Source organism: Pan paniscus, chromosome 9 (genome assembly GCF_029289425.2).
Source record: "Pan paniscus chromosome 9, NHGRI_mPanPan1-v2.0_pri, whole genome shotgun sequence".
Classification (NCBI taxonomy): domain Eukaryota; kingdom Metazoa; phylum Chordata; class Mammalia; order Primates; family Hominidae; genus Pan; species Pan paniscus.
Genome location: NC_073258.2, coordinates 126,062,418 through 126,083,435, shown reverse-complemented (window position 1 = coordinate 126,083,435; position 21,018 = coordinate 126,062,418). Strand labels below are relative to the sequence as shown.

The 21,018-nt window shown below is 50.2% G+C and overlaps 1 protein-coding gene across 13 annotated transcripts in view; it reads right to left on the bottom strand.

The window, feature by feature from the left end:
• PKNOX2 (PBX/knotted 1 homeobox 2) overlaps window positions 1-21,018 on the bottom strand; it is a 320,618-nt gene that overhangs the window by 44,806 nt on the left and 254,794 nt on the right. For all 13 annotated transcript variants that reach the window (XM_055095040.2, XM_055095042.2, XM_055095038.2 and 10 more), the window contains 2 exons: window positions 20,112-20,251; window positions 2,286-2,457 (listed from right to left, as the gene is read on the bottom strand). In XM_055095040.2, coding sequence (XP_054951015.1) covers window positions 2,286-2,457; window positions 20,112-20,251 — 312 coding nt within the window. The remainder of the gene's footprint in view (window positions 1-2,285; window positions 2,458-20,111; window positions 20,252-21,018) is intronic.

Below are 21,018 nucleotides of genomic sequence, written 5' to 3'. Positions count from 1 at the left end.
TAACCTTCCAGATGTCAGGCATTTTTAAAGGCCATTTCCCAGCGCCATCTCATTAATTTTGTATTACCATCACACGAGATAGGTGTGTTAGATCTACAGATGAGGAAACCGAGCTTCAAAGGAGTTAAGTCATCCAAATCACACAGACAGTAGTGGTGAGGCTCAGATAGCGCTCTTTCAAATATCTCCATTTACATAATCAGCCAGTCAATCAACCAGTCATTGACCATGGCTAACTCAACTAGATAAATCAGGTGCACCCAAGTAGATGGAATGTCCAAGGATTGCTCCACTGGCTGGACACTCCCAGCCCAGTGCCTGAGATGGAAGACCAGGGAACGCTGGCAGTATGGGGCCACCAGGGCAGCTTCCACAGCAACCACGTCCCTGGGTCAGGACTGGCATGGGGCAGACACTCAACCAAGTTCTGTTAGATTGATTCTAAATATGATTCTTTGAGTGAACAGAACCCTGGGGAACCTACGTCATGTTGGCCAGGAGAGAGCATGGAAGTGGCCACCTGGGCGTTTTCCAGGCTGAGCTAGGATGGGAGGCCGTTCTTGGTGGGTCTTCCAGAGCTCACCTGGCAGGTGGTGGTGGGCAGGGCATGAGAAATTTGTTCCCCCAGAACTCCTCCCTCTTAAGAAGGGGTAAGTTATTTCACATTAGCTACCCAGTTTACTTTTTGATATTTCCTTACCAACTTAGGCCTCAGTTTCTTTTTGTGTCAAATGAAGGGAGTGGGCCCCGCCCCCCAGGTCCATCCCAGCTCCTACAGAAATGGCTGCGGCATCTCCTGGCCCCCCGGCTGCCATGGGTCTAGGTTGTGAGGATCTGCTCCCCGACTGCAGTCTATGGTTCTGATCAGCCGGAGCACAGGGCAGAGCAAAACCAGCCTGCAACTGGAGCACCTGCACAGGGCAGCTTTCCCATGGGACCTGAGAGACAATGGCCTGCCTCCTGGGAAGCGGGCTGCCAATCCCAGCCAGGGAAAAGGATGCCCCAGGATGAGAAAAGGTGGCTTTGGGGCTCTCAGATGCCTTCACTGACCCTCCCGACAGCAAGCGAGCCCTTATCCTCTGGCAGGGCCTCCTCTGCTCTTCAAACACTCCACCCAACATGACACTTCACAAAGCTTCTGGCCAGGGTGGGCTCTCCTGGCAGCTCTTCTGGACTCCATACAGTCACATATTCAGCTCTTGAGAGAAGCGGTGGTGTGGATAATTCACAGCACAGAATACCAAAGCCAGTTACACCTGTCCTGCAGATGCAGTGTGTGTGTGTGTGTGTGTGTGTGTGTGTTCTTCTTCTTCCTTTCTGGAACCACATTTTCTTTTCTAATTCTGTTTCCCTTTTGGAAGTAGGTGCCAGTTAAACTCTAAATGCAAGAGGACAGCACTATCATTAATCAATTTGTGGGGGAGAATTTTTACAGAGTTTCCAAATTCACTGTGCATAACCTCGGTAATCCACCCACAAAAATAAAGAATTGTGGTTAATAATTCCAAGATGACTAGTTAGAGTAATGGACAAACAGAGCAACCTCTCTACTGCTCTCTCCACGGAATTTCCAGAACTAGATGAGAATTCAGATGTCATCCAACTCAGTGGTTACCAAGCCTAATGACAATTGCAACTGCCCAGGAAACTTTTTAAAATGCAGATTCACAGGCTCCCACCAAACTCACTGAATCACAATTCCCAGGCGGTGTGGCCTAGAAATATGTATTTTTATAAAACTGTAGTTATGCTCTAGTTGACAAATTAGGCTTGGGAAGCTGATCTACCCTGTCCCCAGAATGAACGGGTCCTCCACTGGTCTCCTCAGCACATCGATGTCAGGTCTTTCTCTCGATTAATGTGCTCCAACACATTAATACCTTCATCCTCCATACAGTAGCACATCAACTATTAGCTCCTCTCTGGACTGCCCAAGACAGATTTGCTAACATGCCAGGACTCAGAACAGCTACCCCAGATGTTCTGGCTGTTACGACCCTTCTTTCCTCCTGTCTGCACTGTAAAAGGGTGGGTGCTAAGATGCTAGTGCCACCCTGGGCATAGATGGGCAGAACTTTGGCAGCAAAGCCTGTGCATGGAACTCCTGGTTTAAGGCACTTAGAAATGGTTCTTGGCTGCAAGACTGGTGCATCTAGTGCATGACTCATGGTGGGCACTCAAAACCTTTTGTTGGTAAATTAATGAAAGGATCATTTCTAGGGCATTTTGAAGGGGGTCAGAGGGTAGGAAGACTCTAGCCAGGGTAGAGGGTGGAGGGTCTTTACCAGATTGTCCAGTTCTGGGTCATCGCTGAAGAAGGGTTTGTGCTCCTGTTCCTGCTGGTGGACAAAGTTCTCGATGTCCACATCAAAGCTGGCGGAGGTGATGCACTCAGAGCCCTGGGTGGCCTGTTCACATTTCTCAAACAGCAGCGTCAGGAGCGGGAAAAGAGGGTGCCTGCGGGGACATCAAGAGCTCACACATGCGCACACACAGAGACCATGCTGCTACCTGTGCTCAGAAGCCACCAGGCTCCCCTGCCCACGTTCCCCTCACTTCTCCCAAGGTCCCACTCCTTGATAACATCCCCTGTCCCTGTGGTAAATCTAGATGGCAGCACTTTGTGCCTTGGCAAGGAGGGTCCACTCTTCCAGCTTCTGGGCTTAAGAGGCTTCTGTCCCTACCCACTGGTCTCCTACTTTTTCTCTTTGGTCAGATAAACTGCATGAATATTTGGGGAGGGATGATGGATTATAAACCTTCCAAGAAGTAGGTGTCCATTTCTGGCTCAGAGTCAGCCTAGGAAGGAAATGTGGGGAGTGTCCAGAGAAGTCCTGGATGTGAACATTCGTGGTAGGTCATAGATCCATTCTTTGCTTTCTGGAGCCAGCTAAGGGTGGCAGATGTGCACAAACACTTGTGTGCTTGCAAGTGCATGCAGGAGACATACGTGAGCCTGAAGACTCATCCACACGTGGTGGGCAGATGTGTCCACCTGTCCTGAGTCTTGGTAGACTCAGTTTAGGTCAGATACCCCAGTGCGTTAGGTCATCACACAATGATGCAACGATTATTTACATAACTACGTGATGCAAATCATTTGCTCACTGTTTCCCTCTGAGACTCTACCTGACTTAGTGATCCTGATATCCCTAAGACCATGGCATGCATGCTCATAGCAGACACTTAATAAATATTCGGTGAATGAAGGAATCAATGAGTGAAGAGGGTATGTGTGGTGGTTGGGGCGGGGGGTTCTATGACATCTAGATGTGAGCCAAAGTGTTTACCTAAATGGCTCTATGGATCTTTTTGTTTTTTTTGAGACGGAGTCTCGCTCTGTCACCCAGGCTGGAGTGCAGTGGCTTGAACTCGGCTCACTGCAAGCTCTCCCTCCCTGGGTTCACGCCATTCTCCTGTCTCAGCCTCCTGAGTATCTGGGACTACAGGCCTCCGCCACCACGCCTGGCTTATTTTTGTATTTTTAGTAGAGATGGGGTTTCACCATGTTAGCCAGGATGGTCTCGATCTCCTGACCTCGTGATCCGCCCGTCTCAGCCTCCCAAAGTGCTGGGATTACAGGCGTGAGCCACCACCCGGCCTGGCTCTATGGATTTTATCTTGGAGATCAGCAACTCTTGAAAGCTTTTCTGACTCCTGACCCCCATTCCCTCACCGCCAAACCTACACTCATAGTCCCTGAGTTGTTTGTTTTATTGTCTGCCTTCCTCACTAGACTGTGAGCTACATGAGGGAAGGAATCTAGCTCACCTTATTTATCACTATATGTCCAAAGTCTAGTCAGATGTATGTGGATCTCAAAAAGTATTTGGTAAATATATATGTTTTATGTGTGTAGGCGTATTTGCATGTATAAGTCCACAGCACCTTTATTTCTGCAGTATGTGTGCAAGTGAGTGCATGGGTTGTTGACACTGGACTCCAGAGAGTCCCATTCCCTTCCACTGCAGTTCCAAAAATGCATCTGCACAGCCCTCTCTGGTCTGTCTCCCCAGACTCCTGGAACTATGCAATGTAAGTTTTTGTTTTGTTTTGTTTTTTTGTTTTTTGACGTAGTCCCATTTGCTGGGCAAGGAGGAGGAATGTGTGTTGGACCTGGACCTGGCCCCCATGCTTCTGCCCAAGGGGATGGTCTAGCCAGTGCTGTGCAACAGAACTTTCTGCAATGGTGGGAATGTTCTGCAATCTCCACTGCCCCATATGGCAGCCACTAACCCCATGAGGCCAATGGATACTTGAAATATGGCTACTCTAACTAGGACTCTGAACTTCTAATTTTACTTCATTGTAGTTACTTTAAATTTAAGAGGTTACATGTGGCTAGTGGCTACCATACTGAAACAGTAAGTCTTTGTTTGTTTGTTTGTTTGTTTGTTTTTTTGACAGAGTCTTGCTGTGTCATCCAGGCTGGAGTGCAGTGGCATGATCTTGGCTCACTGCAACCTCTGCCTCCAGGGTTCAAGTGATCCTCTTGCCTCAGCCTCCCAAGTAGCTGGGAATACAGGTGCCCGCCATCATGCCTGACTAATTTTTTTTTTTTTTTTTTTTTTTTTTTTTTAGCAGAGAGGGGATTTCACCACTTTAGCCAGGCTGGTCTAAACTTGTGACCTCAAGTGATCTGCCTGCCTTGGCCTCCCAAAGTGCTGGGATTACAGGTGTGAGCCACCACGTCCTACCGAGAATACAACAAGTAAGGCAAACAGGCAATGGTCTCCCCTCCAGCACACCATGACTGAGCACACAGAGAAGGACTGAATATCTAGCTTATATGGTATTTGTAAGTGGGTGGGGGAACCCCTAGGAGCCTGTCCATCTTGGAATTCTAACAATTTTGAACAAAAAGACAGAAAGTGCGTACCCCCATCCACACTCACACTCGCATTTTATGAGTCTTTCTACTCAGACTCAGGGGTGGTGGGGGAGAAAAAGAGAAATTCCTGCTCCAGAGGAGCTGCTGGGCTTGGCAGAGCCTGTCCCTGCACACTCTGTCCCTGACCCTGGTTTTGGAAGCCGATGCCTAAACTGCTGGGCCCCAGGGCTGCAGACTCGGTGTGCAGTCTGCAGAAAAAAAGAGTCAATATTTAAGGGTGGCCTATTTGCTGCCCCAAATTGCCAGGAGATCCATTGAGAAAGATCTACCAGGAAGCTGGTAGGGAAAACAATGGGTTAGCTTAGCCATTCGGCTGAAGACAAAGAGAAAACCAGGTGAAGGGGTTAAACTCCAGTATAAGTCTTCATTTGCAGCCACTAATACTGCAGCATATTATAGTCTAATCTAACCTGATCCCAGTTTAATGCAAGATTCTCCTGGCCCTGAGTGGAATACCAAAGAAAGCCTCAGTGGCTGTAATTTAAGCAGAGCCCTGCAGTGGTTTAGCTGAGGGACATGAAAGGCAAATTCCAGACGGTGTTATGAATTATTGCGCCTTATGAACCTCCCTACTCTCAACAGATGCCTGCTGCCATTTAAACAGCCACTAGATCAATTAGGAATGAAAGGCACAAATCGACTCTGTACAAGGGCACTAAATTACCAGGAACTAATAATCCGCAGCATCGTGCCAGGTGGTGGGGGTGCGGCCCCCGCTGCAACCCCCTGCAACCCCGTGGCAGCTGCGGTCACCGCACATTCCTTTCTCACTGGTTAGTTGGAGGGAGGGGACAAAGTGTGTGTGTGCTTGTGTGTGTGTGCACGTGCATATGCATGTGTGTGCACCAAGGTTATATGCAGGCTGTCAATGAGAACAAGTGTTGTTTGGGGTCCTGTGTGTTTTCATTGTGTGCACACGCAGTGTTGTGCTAATGCTGTATATAAGCACAGATGGGTAGTGTATGTAACTGGGGTGCCGATTTTGTGTGCTGTGAGCACAGTGTGCATGTTCTCTGTGCTGTTTGTATGCAATACGTGTGTATGTGTACAGGGATGGTGTGTTCTGTGTACACAGTGTGAGTGGCATGTGGGGTAAGGACGAGAGATCTGCCACGACTGTGTCCCCCAGCTACTAGCACTAGGCTTTGGGTAGGGAGAGGAGGGTGATCTCCTCTGCTTCTGTCCTTGCTTCTGCAGAGAGGAGCAGCTTTTCTTAGAGTGGTCAGGGAGGGCCTGTCTGCGGAGGTGACATTTAAGTTAAGCCTCGGATGATGAGACGTAGTCACGCAAAGAGCTAAGGGATTGGCGTTCCAGCAGGAGAAAAAGCAAAGCATTTGAGACAGGAATGAGCTTGCGTGTTTCTGGAACAAAATGTAGCTGAGTGTGGCTGAAGCCAGGTAGGCAGGTGGGGAGTGGAGGGAGATGAAGTTGAAAAGGCAGCAGGAGTCAGATCATGAGGTGCCTCGTGACAGAGCTGGGCTTGCAGGGATGGGGTGGGAGGCATTGTCACATACAGCAGGGAACATGCACCTCCTCTGCAGAACCACAGCCAGGGTCTGTCTTCTAAACCTCCTTCACTTCCAGGTGTCAGATCTCCCCAGAATGGCTATGTGTATGTATGTGGGGGCATATCTGGGGGTGTCTTCTGTGGCTCCTGCTGTCTCAGAAGAAAGAAACATGCTGCCCATCCTTCCCTCCAAGTTAACTAAGAGTCTATGGAGCATAGGGCAGACTTCACAGGTACTGGCCTGGCACCCTCTCTCCAGCTGCTCTGCAACCTGAGGACTGAGCAGTCAGGGTTGGAGGGCAGGGTACTGTCAGCCCCCAGATCCTCTCTTCTCCTACCCCAGCCTCCCCATGCTCCAGCGTCTGGCTCCTCCCATCCCATCCCAGAGCCCTGTTGCTCTCTCAGAGCTCAGACAGCATCTGAGATCACCCACAGCTTTTCCTGTGATCCATGGTCATGGTCAGTGGGGCGCCTGTGGCTCCCATGCTCCATCCACCTGGCTCACTTGATAAACCCAGACACTACCTTCTACCTCATGCGTGGGGATCCCTGAGACACTGCACTGCCCACTGAGAGACAGGCTCCATTTCTCAGCGACTCCGTGGGTTTTGTGGCTGCGGCGTGGTCCTGGGCTTCTTGCAAGCTGTTCCCAACACAGTTAGGGGAGAGTCACCTCCCCTTCCCCAGGTGCCCAGCCTGTACCTGCCTAAAGGCTAACTTATATTTTCTAAGCTACCCTCCAACATCACCCCCTAAAGCATGAGAGGAGGCTGGCAGCCACTTTGGAAAAGTTCTTCCCAGCAGTCTCGGCTGCAGGCTTGGGGGTCTACCCTGAGGGCAGAGCCCATGAGAGCTGCCATCAAAGCCACCTGCAATACAAATGGCCCTGTGTGAGCCAGGGATGGGTGGGGAGAAGGATTCCCAGTTAGAGGAGAGACTTTGGCCTTCCCTGAGCCTCAGTTTGTCCCACTACAAAATGGTTTTTCAGGAGTGCTTCTTCCCGCTGTCCAGATATCTTCCACTGTGGGTCCACGTCCTCCATGGGCTAGAAGCAGAGATGTGGACACTTGGTGTCCAGTGCCGAGTGTCGATGATGATGAGTGGGATGTGAGGAATGGTCATTAGACTTTATATCCAAAGAGCTGAGGACATGTGACCTCCATAAGAGCTCACCTTCTCCCTCCCAGACACCTTCTTTGCTCTTCTCCCCCTATGTCGCCTCCCTCCCGACCGCCCCCTCCACCCCAATCTCTCTTAAGCCGTTCAAAATTTGGAGGAAATAAATCTCTCTGCACTAATTCAGTGAGAGTTTGAGCCTTGTCAGTGCAGAACAAATAAAAGGAGTGAACTGGCATGACATTTTACTGCAGAAGAGAGGTCGTTTCCAGCCACTAATAAAAAGGATTTGACACAGACTAATAAAGAGAAATGAATTTCTCTAATGGCCTAATTTAGCACATTCAGCCCTGCGCCTCCGCCTGGGTGCTGGGAGGGCGGGCGCCTTCCCCAGGAGCGCGGACAAGGCAGGCAGGAGGGAGACGCAGCTCAGCTCAGGGAGAGGGGAAGAAGAGATGATCGCGAATAACATTTTATTATTTCTTTTCTCTTTTCTGAGTCCCCCATCCCACCCCCCACCCCCTACCCTCATCATCTCTCCCCAGGAGCATCTGAACTAAAATCAAACTCAAGATATGCAGTTCTTGTTAACGATCCAAAGAAATAAAGAACCCCTCTCCACAGAATTGCAGTCTTGTGCTAGCTTAAGAAGGTGATTAAACCGGATGTGTTGATTTCTACAGGGGTTTAAGCCATGGTTGGGTTTAATTACTTCTGACATTTCTGCCTTCGTGTTTTTTACATCACCCAAATTTGCCGGTCTGGAATGCCCAGTTTGAGGCCAAGGTGTGTGCAGCTGTCCCCGGGAGAGGCGATTAGAGACAGGGCAGTATGTTGGCTGCAGCCCTGTGCAGAGGTTAGCACCACCCTCTCTCTTAGCAACAGAGAGGCTGAGACCCCTCAATCAACACCAAAGCTTTGGAGAGCATCATGGGGCAGGCAAGATTCAACAAAGCCCACATATTCCTCCCCATCTCAAGACAGATATTCTTAACATAAATCAGGCTGACAGATTGCCCTAACATTTTTAAAGGCCTTCAGGAATGGACCCCGCAACTTCCTTGGTAACTCTTATGCTCATATATAACTTAAACTTCCCCTATGTGGCTGTGGCTAATTTCTTTTTATTAAAAGGACTCAAAAAAAGATGGCTGGGTCCTTGGCTGGGCATAGTGGCTCACGCCTGTAATCCCCAGCGCTTTGGGAGGCTGAGGCGGGTGGATTACCTTAGGTCAGGATTTTGAGACCAGCCTGGTCAACATGGTGAAACCCTGTCTCTACTAAAAATACAAAAAATTAGCCAGGCATGGTGGCACGTGCCTTTAATCCCAGCTACTCGGGAGGCTGAGGCAGGAGAATTGCTTGAACCCAGGAGGTGGAGGTCGCAGTGAGCCGACATCGTGCCACTGAACTCCAGCCTGGGCGACAGATTGAGGCGCTGTCTCAAAAAAAAAAAAAAAAAAGAGAAAGTAGAAAAAGGTAGTTGGATCATTTTTCATTTCTCTTTCTTTCTTTTTGGACCACCTGGGTTTAAAAAAAAAAACCATTTCTTCCTTCTTAGGGGAGGAGTGGAAACAGAAGCAGAGACAGAAAAGAAGTTAGAAAGAAAGCAAAAATACAGAGCTTTGGAGAGGCGAAGATGCAAAACACAAGGGAGCCAGAGAGCGCATATGCAGACAGAAACAGCACCAGCCATGAGCGGGGGCGAGGGTGGTCACCGGCAAGGGGAGATGTGAATGCTGAGTTCTCTTTCTGGGTGATAAACTTTGTGATTCACAGTCATGCCACTCTGTCCCTTCTAAGCCTCTCAGCCATCCCTTCCCTTGTGACCTTGGCCAGGACTGCAGACCTCAATTATGGGTCCAGCCAAGTGTGTGGCTGCCTGCCTGGGCCATCCACCTCCTTTCCTGTGACTGACCTTGGAGCCCCCCGGCTCCCTCCGCACCTTCCTTACAGCCATTCTCACCCTCTTGGGGGTGGGAAGAGGGAAGCCCAGGGTCAGTGTCCACCCCATCCCTGAACCCCTGCTGCTTCTTCCAATGGAGACAGGGGATACAGAGCCTCTGTCTCTTCCTGTTGGGCCAAGGATGGATGATCCAGAGGTGGAATGCATGGGAGAACAAGATTTTTTGGTGGACATCTTCAGGCATGGGCCAGCAGGACCAGAGGCCTGGTCAGGGTCCCACTGCTCAGAGGACACAAGGCTGTTGGCCAGTGGGGGGGGGTGAGGTGGGGCACGCAGGGATCGGTGGCACTCTGGCTACCAACATATGCCCTACCGACACACAGTGAGTGGTTGTCAAGCTGCCAAAAGCTCGCCTTTCCAGAAACTCTGCCTGAGGACTGGCGTTTTGAGCCTTTATTTCTTAGTGCCCAGGCCAGAGACCACTGGGATCTCAGAACCAGAGAATATCCTAGAAACCACTTTCCCGAACAGACCCCTAACCCCTTCCTGGGGCATCTGTTCACTGCAGATGGTCCACAACAAGTGCCCTTTCAGAGGAGGGCAGTAAATTTTCTCCTGGATGATGGTGAAATGAAGCCAGCGCTCGCAGATGGGCGCTCCAGGCTCTTCATCATGTGGCCTCAGACCCTTTTCAGTATCTCTCCTAGATCAAGCTTGTCCAGCCTGCGGCCCATGGGTGGCATGGAGCCTAGAACGGCTTTAAATGTGACCCAACACAAATTCGTAAACTTTCTTAAAACATTATGAGATTTTTTCTTTTGCATTTTTGTTGTTGTTTTGTTGTTTTGTTTGTTTGTTTTTGCTCATCAGCTATTGTTAGTATTAGTGTATTTTATGTGTGGCTCAAGACAATTCTTCTTCCAATGTGGCTCAAGGAAGCCAAAAGATTGGACACCCCTGTAAAAGGACTCAGCAGAGAAAGGTGGTGGCTGGAAGGAGAGGGCAGGCGGACCCTGGTCCCTGGAATGGTCACTACTGTCCTTCAGCAGCCCGTGGAAAGCAAACTTCTGTGCCTTCCTGTGCCCATCTTTGCCCTTTGCTCTCGTGTGCCCATGACTTTCTTCCTGCTGCTCCTTCCACCTGAATTCCCTGCCCCTGTGTCTCTTCATGTCCCCTCCAACGACCTCAGCATCCAGGCCAACATGCCTTCTGTGCAGGCTCCCCTCATGGGTCTCTCCAGCAAGAGAAACCATCGCCTCCTCCGAGCCCTCACAGCAAATGCTAGGGGTTTCTTCCTTGACCTCACTCACAATTTAGGGTGGGAAGCTGGGTGGTCTGAAATAAGCTACACTTTGGGTAAGTTACTGAATTTTTGGAGCCTCAGTGTCCTCTTTCATCAAGGATAACACCTCCCATGCAGGTTCCTGTAAGAATTAAATGAAGAAACATGGAGAGTGTCTGGCACTTAGTAAACTATCAATTAATGCCTGCTCCATTTCCCTGGAACGGTGCGTGGGCACTTTTTAAATTCAGGGCAACACTGACACCATCCACTCCAATAAATTTATATTCCCATCTCCACTGACTCATTTGGCTGGGAAAACAAACCCACATGCCAATTCAAATAGAGGCCCAGAAAGAGGAGGGGGAGAGACATCTTACAATTTATCAGAACTTCGAACCTCATTTTCTTTTAACCGAAAAAGGACTGCCAATAGAAATTTATTTTTATTTATTTTATGACACTTCTTAAACTCTACTAAGCACAATTGTTTGTGCACAGGATGGTCTTCCTCACGGCATGGTGGGCTCCTCCAGTCAGTGACCACATTTTCTCTCTCTCTGAACTCCCAAGGGTTAGGCACAGTATATGGCACACCGCAGAGGATCAATACATTTTTGACGAATCAGTGAATGGGAATGAGTGAATGAATGAGTGGAGTAAGCAATGACTATCGGAATGAAGGTTTTGAGACACAATCCTCAAGTTCTTTCAGGCTCAGAATCCATCCATACTAGGGGGACTTGGAACAGATTTTGCCATCTGGCAGCTTCTAGTCACAGTTGCTACGAAAGGACCTGCCTTCTTTGGGGCTCTGCTGGGGGCTGCCTGCGGAGAGGGTGGTGAGGTCTTAGAGGGAGGGGAGGGAGTAGGGAGGAAGGTGCTTGTCCAGCCCTCTGCTTCTCCTCCCCTTGAAAGCACCAGATGGAGAGAACAGAGGGGGGTGGGAGCGAGCCAGCGGCCCCTGGTTGGATGTATTTTTACTTCAGGTGTGACGTTGAAACCATGCGGGTGTATTTTTAGTCCTGCCCAGTGGGCGGTGTGTTCGCCTGGGTTGCCTTGGAGAGGACTTCTTCGAGTTGCTAAATTGGAGCTGCATCTGTCAGAGCTCCTGGGCTCCAGCCCAGCTCTCCTCCCCCAGGTGGGTGGACAGGTCCATTCCCGGCAAGTGTGGGGCCCAGGGCAGGTCGCAGTCTGCTCAGCCCTCCTCCCTTCAGACACATGCACGCACACACTCCTCCCGGCACATTAAACGCATCTATGTGAAATCTCAACACAGTGAAAGTTAAAACTGCTCTGCGAGGGCAAAAATACAAAGAGCCTGATACATGAGACCTGGTGGGGATGTCGCGTCCAGCCCCTTCAGAACAAGGCGAGGTGACTCTGGCAGTGAAAAGAGAAGTGCGACAGCCCCCGTGACACGAGTTTACCTATATAACAAACCTGCTCCTGCACCCCGAACTGAAAATAAAAGTTATAAACAAAAGAGAAAAGACAAGTGTCCTTCCTGAAATTAGGCAGCTAGTGAAAGGCGATCAGCGATTCCAACCAAGTCACCAGAAATTCAGCCAGTCCCCCTAGAGAAAGAACTTCAAGGGGAAGAGATGCTGTGAGGAGGTGAGCCCTAACCACGTTGTCTTGGTCACAGTCAAGGACTAAACACACACCCACACACACTCAGTGGCACTTTGTAAAGTGCTCTTATATGTGCTTATTGCATTTTGATACCCCAACGGGCTTCTCATTCCCATTTCACTCATTAGCAAACAGATGTGCTGTGTGGTTAAATGATCGCATCAGGCTATGCAGTAACTGAGTTGAGATTTAAAATCCAGGTATTCAAACTCCAAATCGTGTGCTCTCCCCTCTCTCCCATGTACTACTTGTGAGCAGTTACTGAACTCACTTCATCCGCCTTCCCCCTTTTCTCTACTGTTCTTGAGTCATACACATCCTGGGGTCCAAGCACTGAGCTGCCAGGATTACCCTGGGAGCCACGAGACTGTTGCTGTATGAGGGAATCTCTGCTTTATCCGGTGAGTTTCCAAAAGCACCTCCTCTTGTAATAATACTTGTGTGTGTTTGGAGAGGCCTTAACATTTTTACAGATCTCTCCTCTCCTCGTCTGATGCCTACCCTGTGGGGTAGGAAAGCTTATCTAAAGAAGTTAAAGATTTGCCCGATGGTAGAGTCAGAATGCAGACTAAATTTTCAGTTCAGGTTCTTTCCACTCAACCATGAAATGGATCAGTGCCCGGGAAAAGCAGAAAGTGGCACTATGGTTAAAAGACGGGGAAGCTGGCTTAGCTCAGGCCCAGTGAGAAGCCACTGGCCATATGAACCTTCATGGCCCCAGCTTTCTGTTCTCCTCCCACCCCACCCCACCCCACCCCATGTCATTTGCACTAGCAGGAGGCCCAATTGCTGGTTGTCTTCCTTCTTGTAAGGGGGACAGACCCGGTGTAGTCCTTCTTCATGAATGTAGCTACCATTCACCAAGAGCCTTCTGTGTGCCAAGCACTGCCAGCTATTAGCATTGGTTATCTCATTGAATCCTAACATAACCTTGTGAGGATAAAAGTCATCAGATTTCAGGACTCCTGGATCTCTGGTCTTGGCGGGGACCCTGGATGATGGAGCTCTACCTAGGTCAGGCAGGTGAGCCGTGGAAGCAGCACGACCCACCACTCCTGAGCACACCTGCTCCCTGAGCAAGACAGCTGCAGCCTCTGGGCCTGTCAGCATCAGTTGCAAGGCTGGGCTTGACGTGGGAGGCCTTACGATGCCATAGAAAGGGCAGGGAATAGGCTTTGCCTGGTACAGAGGAAATCTGAGCATGGTTTCACTTTTCAGATTATAGCTCCAGCAGGATCACCCCCCTGACTATAGTCAGCAGCTGAGATGTTACCTCAGGTGCCAGTGAACCCAGTTGCTTCAAAAAGCAGGGACTATCCACTAGAAGAACCCCCATCCCACAAAGCCCAGCCAAGGACACAGCCTGGAACATCTGCCCACAGCACCTAGTAGTCCAGAGGCCCTGGCACGAAGCATGCGGTCCTAACTTCTCTGCTTGGAATGGCTGCATGTCTCCCACACCATTCTCAGGCCACCTCACCCAGCACATTCCAGGAATGACCAAGCCTAATGCCAGGGAAGGCAGAGGGTTAAGCCCCAGGGTCAACTTCACTGGAGCCAGAACACTCTTTGGTCACAGGGTGGAAGAGTTCTCTCAAAGACACTTCATTAGGAAGTTCCAGTTCCCAGGGTCCTGACCAGGCAGCTGCTACAGAGGACAGTCACACAGGACCCAGCCTATCTGTCTAGCCTCAAACCTGGAGAGATTCCTCCCGCCCCATCCACCAGCCCAGCCCCAGGATTGGTAGCGTGGCTGTCATTCTCTCGGGGCTCACCTCCCTTGGGAAAAGCAGTGCAACTCTCCCACGCTACACTGCAGGCCTGAAGCTCTGCGGTCAAATCCACAAACACTTTTTTGAGCCCATACTGTGTGCCAAGTTTATGTCACAGCTACTTTCTACGCCTATCTTTCCCTCTGTCCCTGCACAGGACCCCTTTCCGAATTTACCACAATGCCTTACGCATGCTGGAGCTCAGTTCATAATTAATTGAATTGTAGAGTGAAGACCACTTGACTGGAAACCTTTGGCAGCCCTGCCTCTTGCTGCGCCGCCTCTCAGCATTTACCTCCTGGCTCACAAGCTCCTGCCTGACACCAATACATCCAACAGTGGCTGACACCCACAGAATGTGGACCACCTGCCAGGTTCTTTACCAAGCACATTACCTGCGTTATCTCACTTAAACCTCATGACAATCTAGATGAGGAGATGGTCCTATTTTTAGCCCCATTTTACAGATAAGGAAACTGAGGCACAGAAAGTTTTAGTGTCCAGTGATGGAGCTAGAGTGTGAACCAGGCTGTGCTCGTAACCCCGATCCTGTCCCCCAGAATGTACCAGACTTCACATCCTGAATGGGCCAAAGCAGCATATGCTGGCTCCTCTGTTTAAAATACCCTAGTCTACTGAACACTGATCTGTATGCCATTTATTATCTTATTGTATTCTAGCTATTATCATTTTTCTTTTTGATAGTTGAGAAAACAGAGTCCCAGAGAGATGAGCTAGCCGACGGTGACAAAGCTAGTTCTCACCAAGTCTATTTCTAGAGCATGATTCTATTTCCCACTGCCCAACACAGAGCCATGGCTGCATTTGCACCTCTGGCTATAGGGCTGTCAGGATCATGCCGGGAACTTCCGTGACCTTTAGGATAGTCTCAAGGGAGTGATCTGAACACTGCCTACTGTCCTGCTCTGTTCCTCCCCATACAACTGTGGATTTTGCCATCCAGTCTGCATGAGACAGAAACAAGTGCATTATAAACAGGGCTCACATTGCTTTTATTGAACTAGAGCTGGACTTGAGCATGAGCTCTCTGGTGGTCCCATGTGGGTAGAAGTTCTGAGCTTGTGACGTGTGGGAGATGAGACTGACAGAACGAACTAGACACATGGTGTGGAAAGTGCAAGATTCTCAGAGCTAAGAAACTAAAGAGGAGGCAGAAGAATGGTTTGAAGCAGGGTTTCTGGAGCTGTGAGGAAGGAGATCATTCACTGATAGACCAGGAAAGGCTTGGAAGCCACTTGGAAAAGATGGAGAAGTTTGGAGTGAAGGTGGGGCTGTGCTGAAGCAGATGGAAAGAGACAGACTGCCTTGGCATTCAGGTGGAAAATCATCACTGAAGACACTTATAAAACACCTATCCACACCAGGTGCTGTTCCAAGAGTTCATTGATTAAGAGAGAACATTTCAAATTTAGAACCCAGGAGTGGACCAGACAGGACAGTGAGGACCAAGAATGTAGGATTGCAGCTAAAAGTATCAGTAACACCATTCTAAAGAACTGGCCTGTAAGATGGGCTTATGCATGTAAATCTAGAGACTGTGCGCCTGGAACCTGGCTCCCTAGGTGGGATTTGGGCTTTGAGGCAGCGAGAGCCTCACGTCTCCCCTACTGCTTGGTGCCCTCAGGTGGGCGGTTTGGGATGGGCCATGGTATGAGTATTTACATCACGGGGATCAGCAAATGCTACGAATCGGAGCTGCTCCCCTTCCCCGCCTCGAGAGACGTTTGCCGGCACATCAACCTAGAACTATGGTATATTTATGGGGTGCTCCCTAACCATTTAATGAAGCCGTCCAACAAGCTTTGATGCAGTAGCTACTTCGTCTAAGCTGCTGACTCTAAGGTATCATGTAAGGTGCTGGGGATAAAGCAATGAGCAAGACAGACGCAGACCCTGTCCTCTGGAGTTAATGGTATAGCAGGGGAAACAGAAATAAGGTTGACACAAATGCTAACACAGTTAATTCAATTGTGAGTAATTACACAAAGGAGACAGGCAGAGTCCGGAAGCCACCTCACCCTCTATCCCTGACCTGCAGCTCCACTCTCTGGGTTCTTAATGGAAAGGCAAAGCACCACTGCCCTCACTGTCTTCTCACTGCTCATGCCTCCAGCCCAGCTTTTCCTTATCAGTAATGGGCAACAACTTTAGCACCTCCGCGTCCCTGGTTCTCGGAGAGAATCTTTCAGCCTTAGGGAAGTGAGCCAACACCTTAGCAGAGCAGTCTTCGCAAAGCCAACTCCTCCCCCACCAGCACCTGGCCAGGCCTAGCTCCTGCCCCTCTTCCGCTCCTCAGGACACCATGGTTTCCATGGGAACCCACTCACTTCAAAGGGGAATGAAGGAGACTGGAGGGGAGGAGGGGGAGGGAAAGCTGGATTAACCTCACCCTCTTGGCCCTGCCTCTGCGCCGCTGGCAACCTAATCCCCTGATTTAGGCAGCCCCTAACATCGGGCCCATCACCAGCATGGGCGGGTGGGTGTTGTGGTTCAAGCTAAGCTTGAAATTCTTTGGGAGAAAACCCCAGGGTTGAGGTGGGGGCTGGGGGAGGAGAGAACTGAGCTGGGTCCAAACCTGTGGTCCCTCACTCCACCGGCCTCCCCTCTTTGGACCCCCTCTCAGTGCTGCTCCTGGGCCACAAACACAATTACCCGCGATGTGCATCCAATCATGGGATCTGCTCGGATTAGACTGCAATCATTAATCTGAGCCGGAGCCCCTGGTTGCTTTGCTGATTAGTCCAGATGATGCTCTGGTATGATCCAATTAAAGACAGACGCTGCCCTCCGTCCCCCACCCCACAGTTTCCACATCAGAAGGGAACCAGTACATTTCATTAACACATCCTCATACACAAATAAAACCTCCCGGGCACTGGCAGGCTCCCCCCCCTTTGTCACACTGCCCCTCTGCCACCCAGCAGTGTCCTAGGCAGGGAGGGGCCACACCCACCCTTCCTTCATCTGTGGTTCTAGCAGGGGCCATGATGGGGGCTCCCAAAAGCCAGTGTGGGGCACTCATCTGAATGGAAAGGGTCTGGTTACATTTATTGACATAAAATGCCGACTCCCTGATGTGCTTTGGAGCAGCCAGGCTGCCCCAGGCAGGCAAATCTAATTAAAATTACCCGACCCTACAGGAGGCTGAGCTCCCTCCCTGGTCATCCCGGGGCAATGGCTGCAGAGAGGGCGGCTGGTACTAATGGGTGAGATGTGGTTGTAGGAGACAACCCTGGGGCTGCTGGGCCAGGAGGCAGCAGCAGGACTAGAGAGATGGGAAGCCAGCATGGTGCTGCTGTCAGCTCGGTGTCCTGAGGTGCTGGGGCAGCCGCGTTTGCCTGGGATTCCCTCTTCCAGGTCAGACAGCTGCAGACATACTTTGGGCAAACACCAAGGGTTGCGGGTGGTCAGCCCGGTGGGAGAAGATAAAGCCCAGGAGGGAAGGGGAATAGGAAGAAGTGTTAATTGCAGAAAGGTCTAGGCCATTCTTCAAGTGACATCTATGTGGTGGCTCCCATGGGGGCGGTGACCCACCTCTCCTGCAGGTTGGCCTGGGTAGGGTACGAGCCTGGGATTGTAAGAAGGGCTTTGGAACCCATGGTTCCCATTGGTGGGACAGAGTAAACCCTCTGTTTGGTGCTGGATGCAGGGCCAGGTGCCTCCATGGGCTGTCTCATTGTGGGACCGAGTAAACCCTCTGTTTGGTGCCGGACGCAGGGCCAGGTGCCTCCATGGGCCATCTCATTGATTCTTATCAAGTCTGCTGCTTAGGTTCCATCGGGACATGAAAACTCAGAGAGGCTAGGACACAGTGGAGGTGGGACTCAAACCTAGGTTTCCAAAAACTATTCGTTACACCACTCATCTGGAGGGCTTTCTAGACCATGATCTATGCTCACTACACGCCCCTGCCCCAGGGGTCTGAGCAGCTGCGAGGTGAGTCTTCAGTATGCATAGGAATCCCCTGGGATCTTGTGAAAATGCAGGTTGAGTCCTTAGGCCTGAGTGAGCCTTAAGAGCCTGCATTTCTAATCTGCTCCCAGGTGATATGACGCTGCCAGTCCACAGGCCATACTTTGAGTAGCAATTCTCCAAATAGAGTATGACAAGCATATGTCATCAGGCTGTCGGGCAGTTTTCAGAGGCCACGCTACTCCCTTCCCTCCTTATGCTCCCCACAAAAGCACAGCCCACTGCACCTTGCCCAGGTTAATTACAGGTGTCTGTGCAGTCTCATCTCCCCATTCCCAGCTTCTCTGGCCACTGGCTGGTCCTGGAAGGTCCTCTCCTACCCCATTTCTCCACCTAGTGGGGTCTCTTACTCAACCTTTAGGACCAAACTCAAATATTGCCTCCTCTGTGAAGCCTTCCCTGTTGCTCTGACCACGTAGCTCTGGTTTCTTGTTTGTACGTCTATCGGTGCCTGGAGAGATGGAGGGAAGAGACTATACATTGACCCTCCTTCCGCTGGAGTCTAGCACAGCCCCCCACATAGGAATAGTAAGGATTCAATAAGAGACTGTAAAGAGGGAAGGGCAGAGGGAAGGAGGTCCATCCCACACTGGGGTGGCTAGCTTGACCTTTCTTAGAGTCTCCCTGACAGGTACTGTGACCAGGTCCTAGAGTTCTTTGGGGCCCAAGCCAGAGCTCTCCACCAGCAGGCAGCTGGGCCTAGCCTATGTGTTTCACAGGGCAGGGCACAGGTGCTGTGTTTTGTCCCTCTCCTGGGCCTGGGAGGCCCCTGGTGCCAGGATCTGTGGTCAGAGGCCACTGCTCTGGACTCCCAACTGTTGGTATTAGAGGCATTCGGCTTATCTGAGGAACTAAAAATAATGCCAATGAGAATGAGAATAACAGCCCTAATTACCACCATTACCATAAAGGCACTGTCATTGGGGTGGTGGGGGAGGATTCAGAAAGAAATCAATCTTCCTATTCATTAGTCTTGGGTGAATCATTCCACGTGTTACTGGCATTCGCACCTGCTGCAGTGTGTGCCCAGCCAGAGGCGAGCCACACTTGCTGATGCATGTGAACATAGAAGCTCCCACAAGGGAATATGAGCAAGGGTCCAGCCTCAATACTGAGTGCAGACTTGGGCACCTCTTCTTAGTGGTTAATGATAACTAAAGTCCCTGTAGGAGCCTCATTCAGGCCTGTTCTCAGGTGACAGCATCTTCCTCCCCAACTATGTACAAGAATGGGAGTTCATCAAGGAGACAGGCATTTCCCTGAGCCCCATCCCACCCTCTGCAACATTCAAGACTCAGCCCTGGATGCTTGGGGCAGATGCAGAACAAGAAGAAACAAGCTGCCTGCCCTCAGCAAACTCCCCTTCTTGGGGAAAAGTGCCAGAACCTACAATCACACACAATACCTATTGTTTAAAAACAGAGACTACCATGAATCCAAGTGTGGTCCAATAACCAGCTGCATCAGATTCACCTGGAATGCTTTAAAAAATGCCTATCCCTTTTCCTATAGCTTGATCTACTGATTTGTCCTCTTTGAGGATGAAGCCCAAAACCGTGTGTTTTAACAAGCTCTCCTTGTGATTTTCATGCCTCCTGAAGTTTGTGGACTGCCAAGTTCTAGAGGGTGCGGTCAGAGGTCCAGTGCTCTGGTGGGCTTGATGGAGGGAAAGCAACAACAGGACACAGGGCGAGGAAAGGGTCCTGAGGCAGCTGCCTGTTTGGCTGAGCGGAGGGTTTCTGATACCCATTAGGGGTCATTTCCCTGGTTGAGATAGGAAGTGCTGCCTAGGCCTCCATATCCTTCCCTAGACATTTCCAGAAAGCTAGAGTCACTGTGGACAGCTGAGGGGTTTCTGGATTGAGTAGAGAGAGAAGGAGGCCAAGGGAGAATAGCTATTGGCCGTCATCTCTGCCGAGCCCACCCTTTGGCCTGCATTCTCATCCCTCACAGCTGAGCTGGGCCTGAAGCTGGTTGAGGGCTGTAGACACAGCTGAAGTGTCTCCTACCTGTATACAGCTCGCTTGTCAGCCTCCAGCTGGGCCTGGGGGTCGATGGGGGCACTGGGCACAGGTGTGCTGGCAGCAGCTGAGGGGGCAGAGATGTGGACAGCCTGGGCCTTGGAGGGTGGCTGGGCGGTTGCCGTCATCTGCAGAGAGAAGAAAGGGGAGGTGGTGGGTTAGCATGGCCAGGGTGCTGGTCTCCAGGCTGTAGTGTGAGGTCCGCCTTGGCCTGTGCTGTGCCCGGAGGAGAGCAAGAGGCCAAGAGAACTGTGAGCACACAATGAGCATCCATTCGTACGTGTGCTACAGTGGGAAGAAAAGCAGGCTTTCTTCAAATGAGCATGTTCTAGAAAACAATTTCAGGCCATCCAAAACCAGGAGATGCCCAGCACACTCTGAAAAGAGATGACTCTTAGTGCAAATATGGTAACCCTTGCCCAGAAGTAGAAAAAAACAATAGGATGAACCCTTTAAATTGTGCTTATGAGTCGTTTGGCCCATCATACAGTTGATTTGATGACTTTGAAAAGCAGGAAAACAGGAGCTGAATCAGCTGTCGTTTGGACACAGGTTTATTTATTCCCTTTAATGGAAGCCACAGGCTATGGTCTCAGTGGTTTTGACGGATGACTGAATGGCTCTCCAAATTTGGTTTACCTGGCCACTTCAAGATAAGCAGACTTTAGTGGGCAATGAACAGATTCTTGTTCTTGGCCATAACAAATATTTAGGGCAGGGGATTTCATAATCTGTGACACATTTTTGAAGGTGTCCCGAGGCCGACAATTTTGTACCAACCAGAGCAACTCCTTTTAATATTATCTATTAGATTTTCTATCTAAGGTTTTGTTTAAAGAAATGGTTCAATGGTTTACATTTTTTTTTAAACCATCACTATGGAGTTTCATGCTTT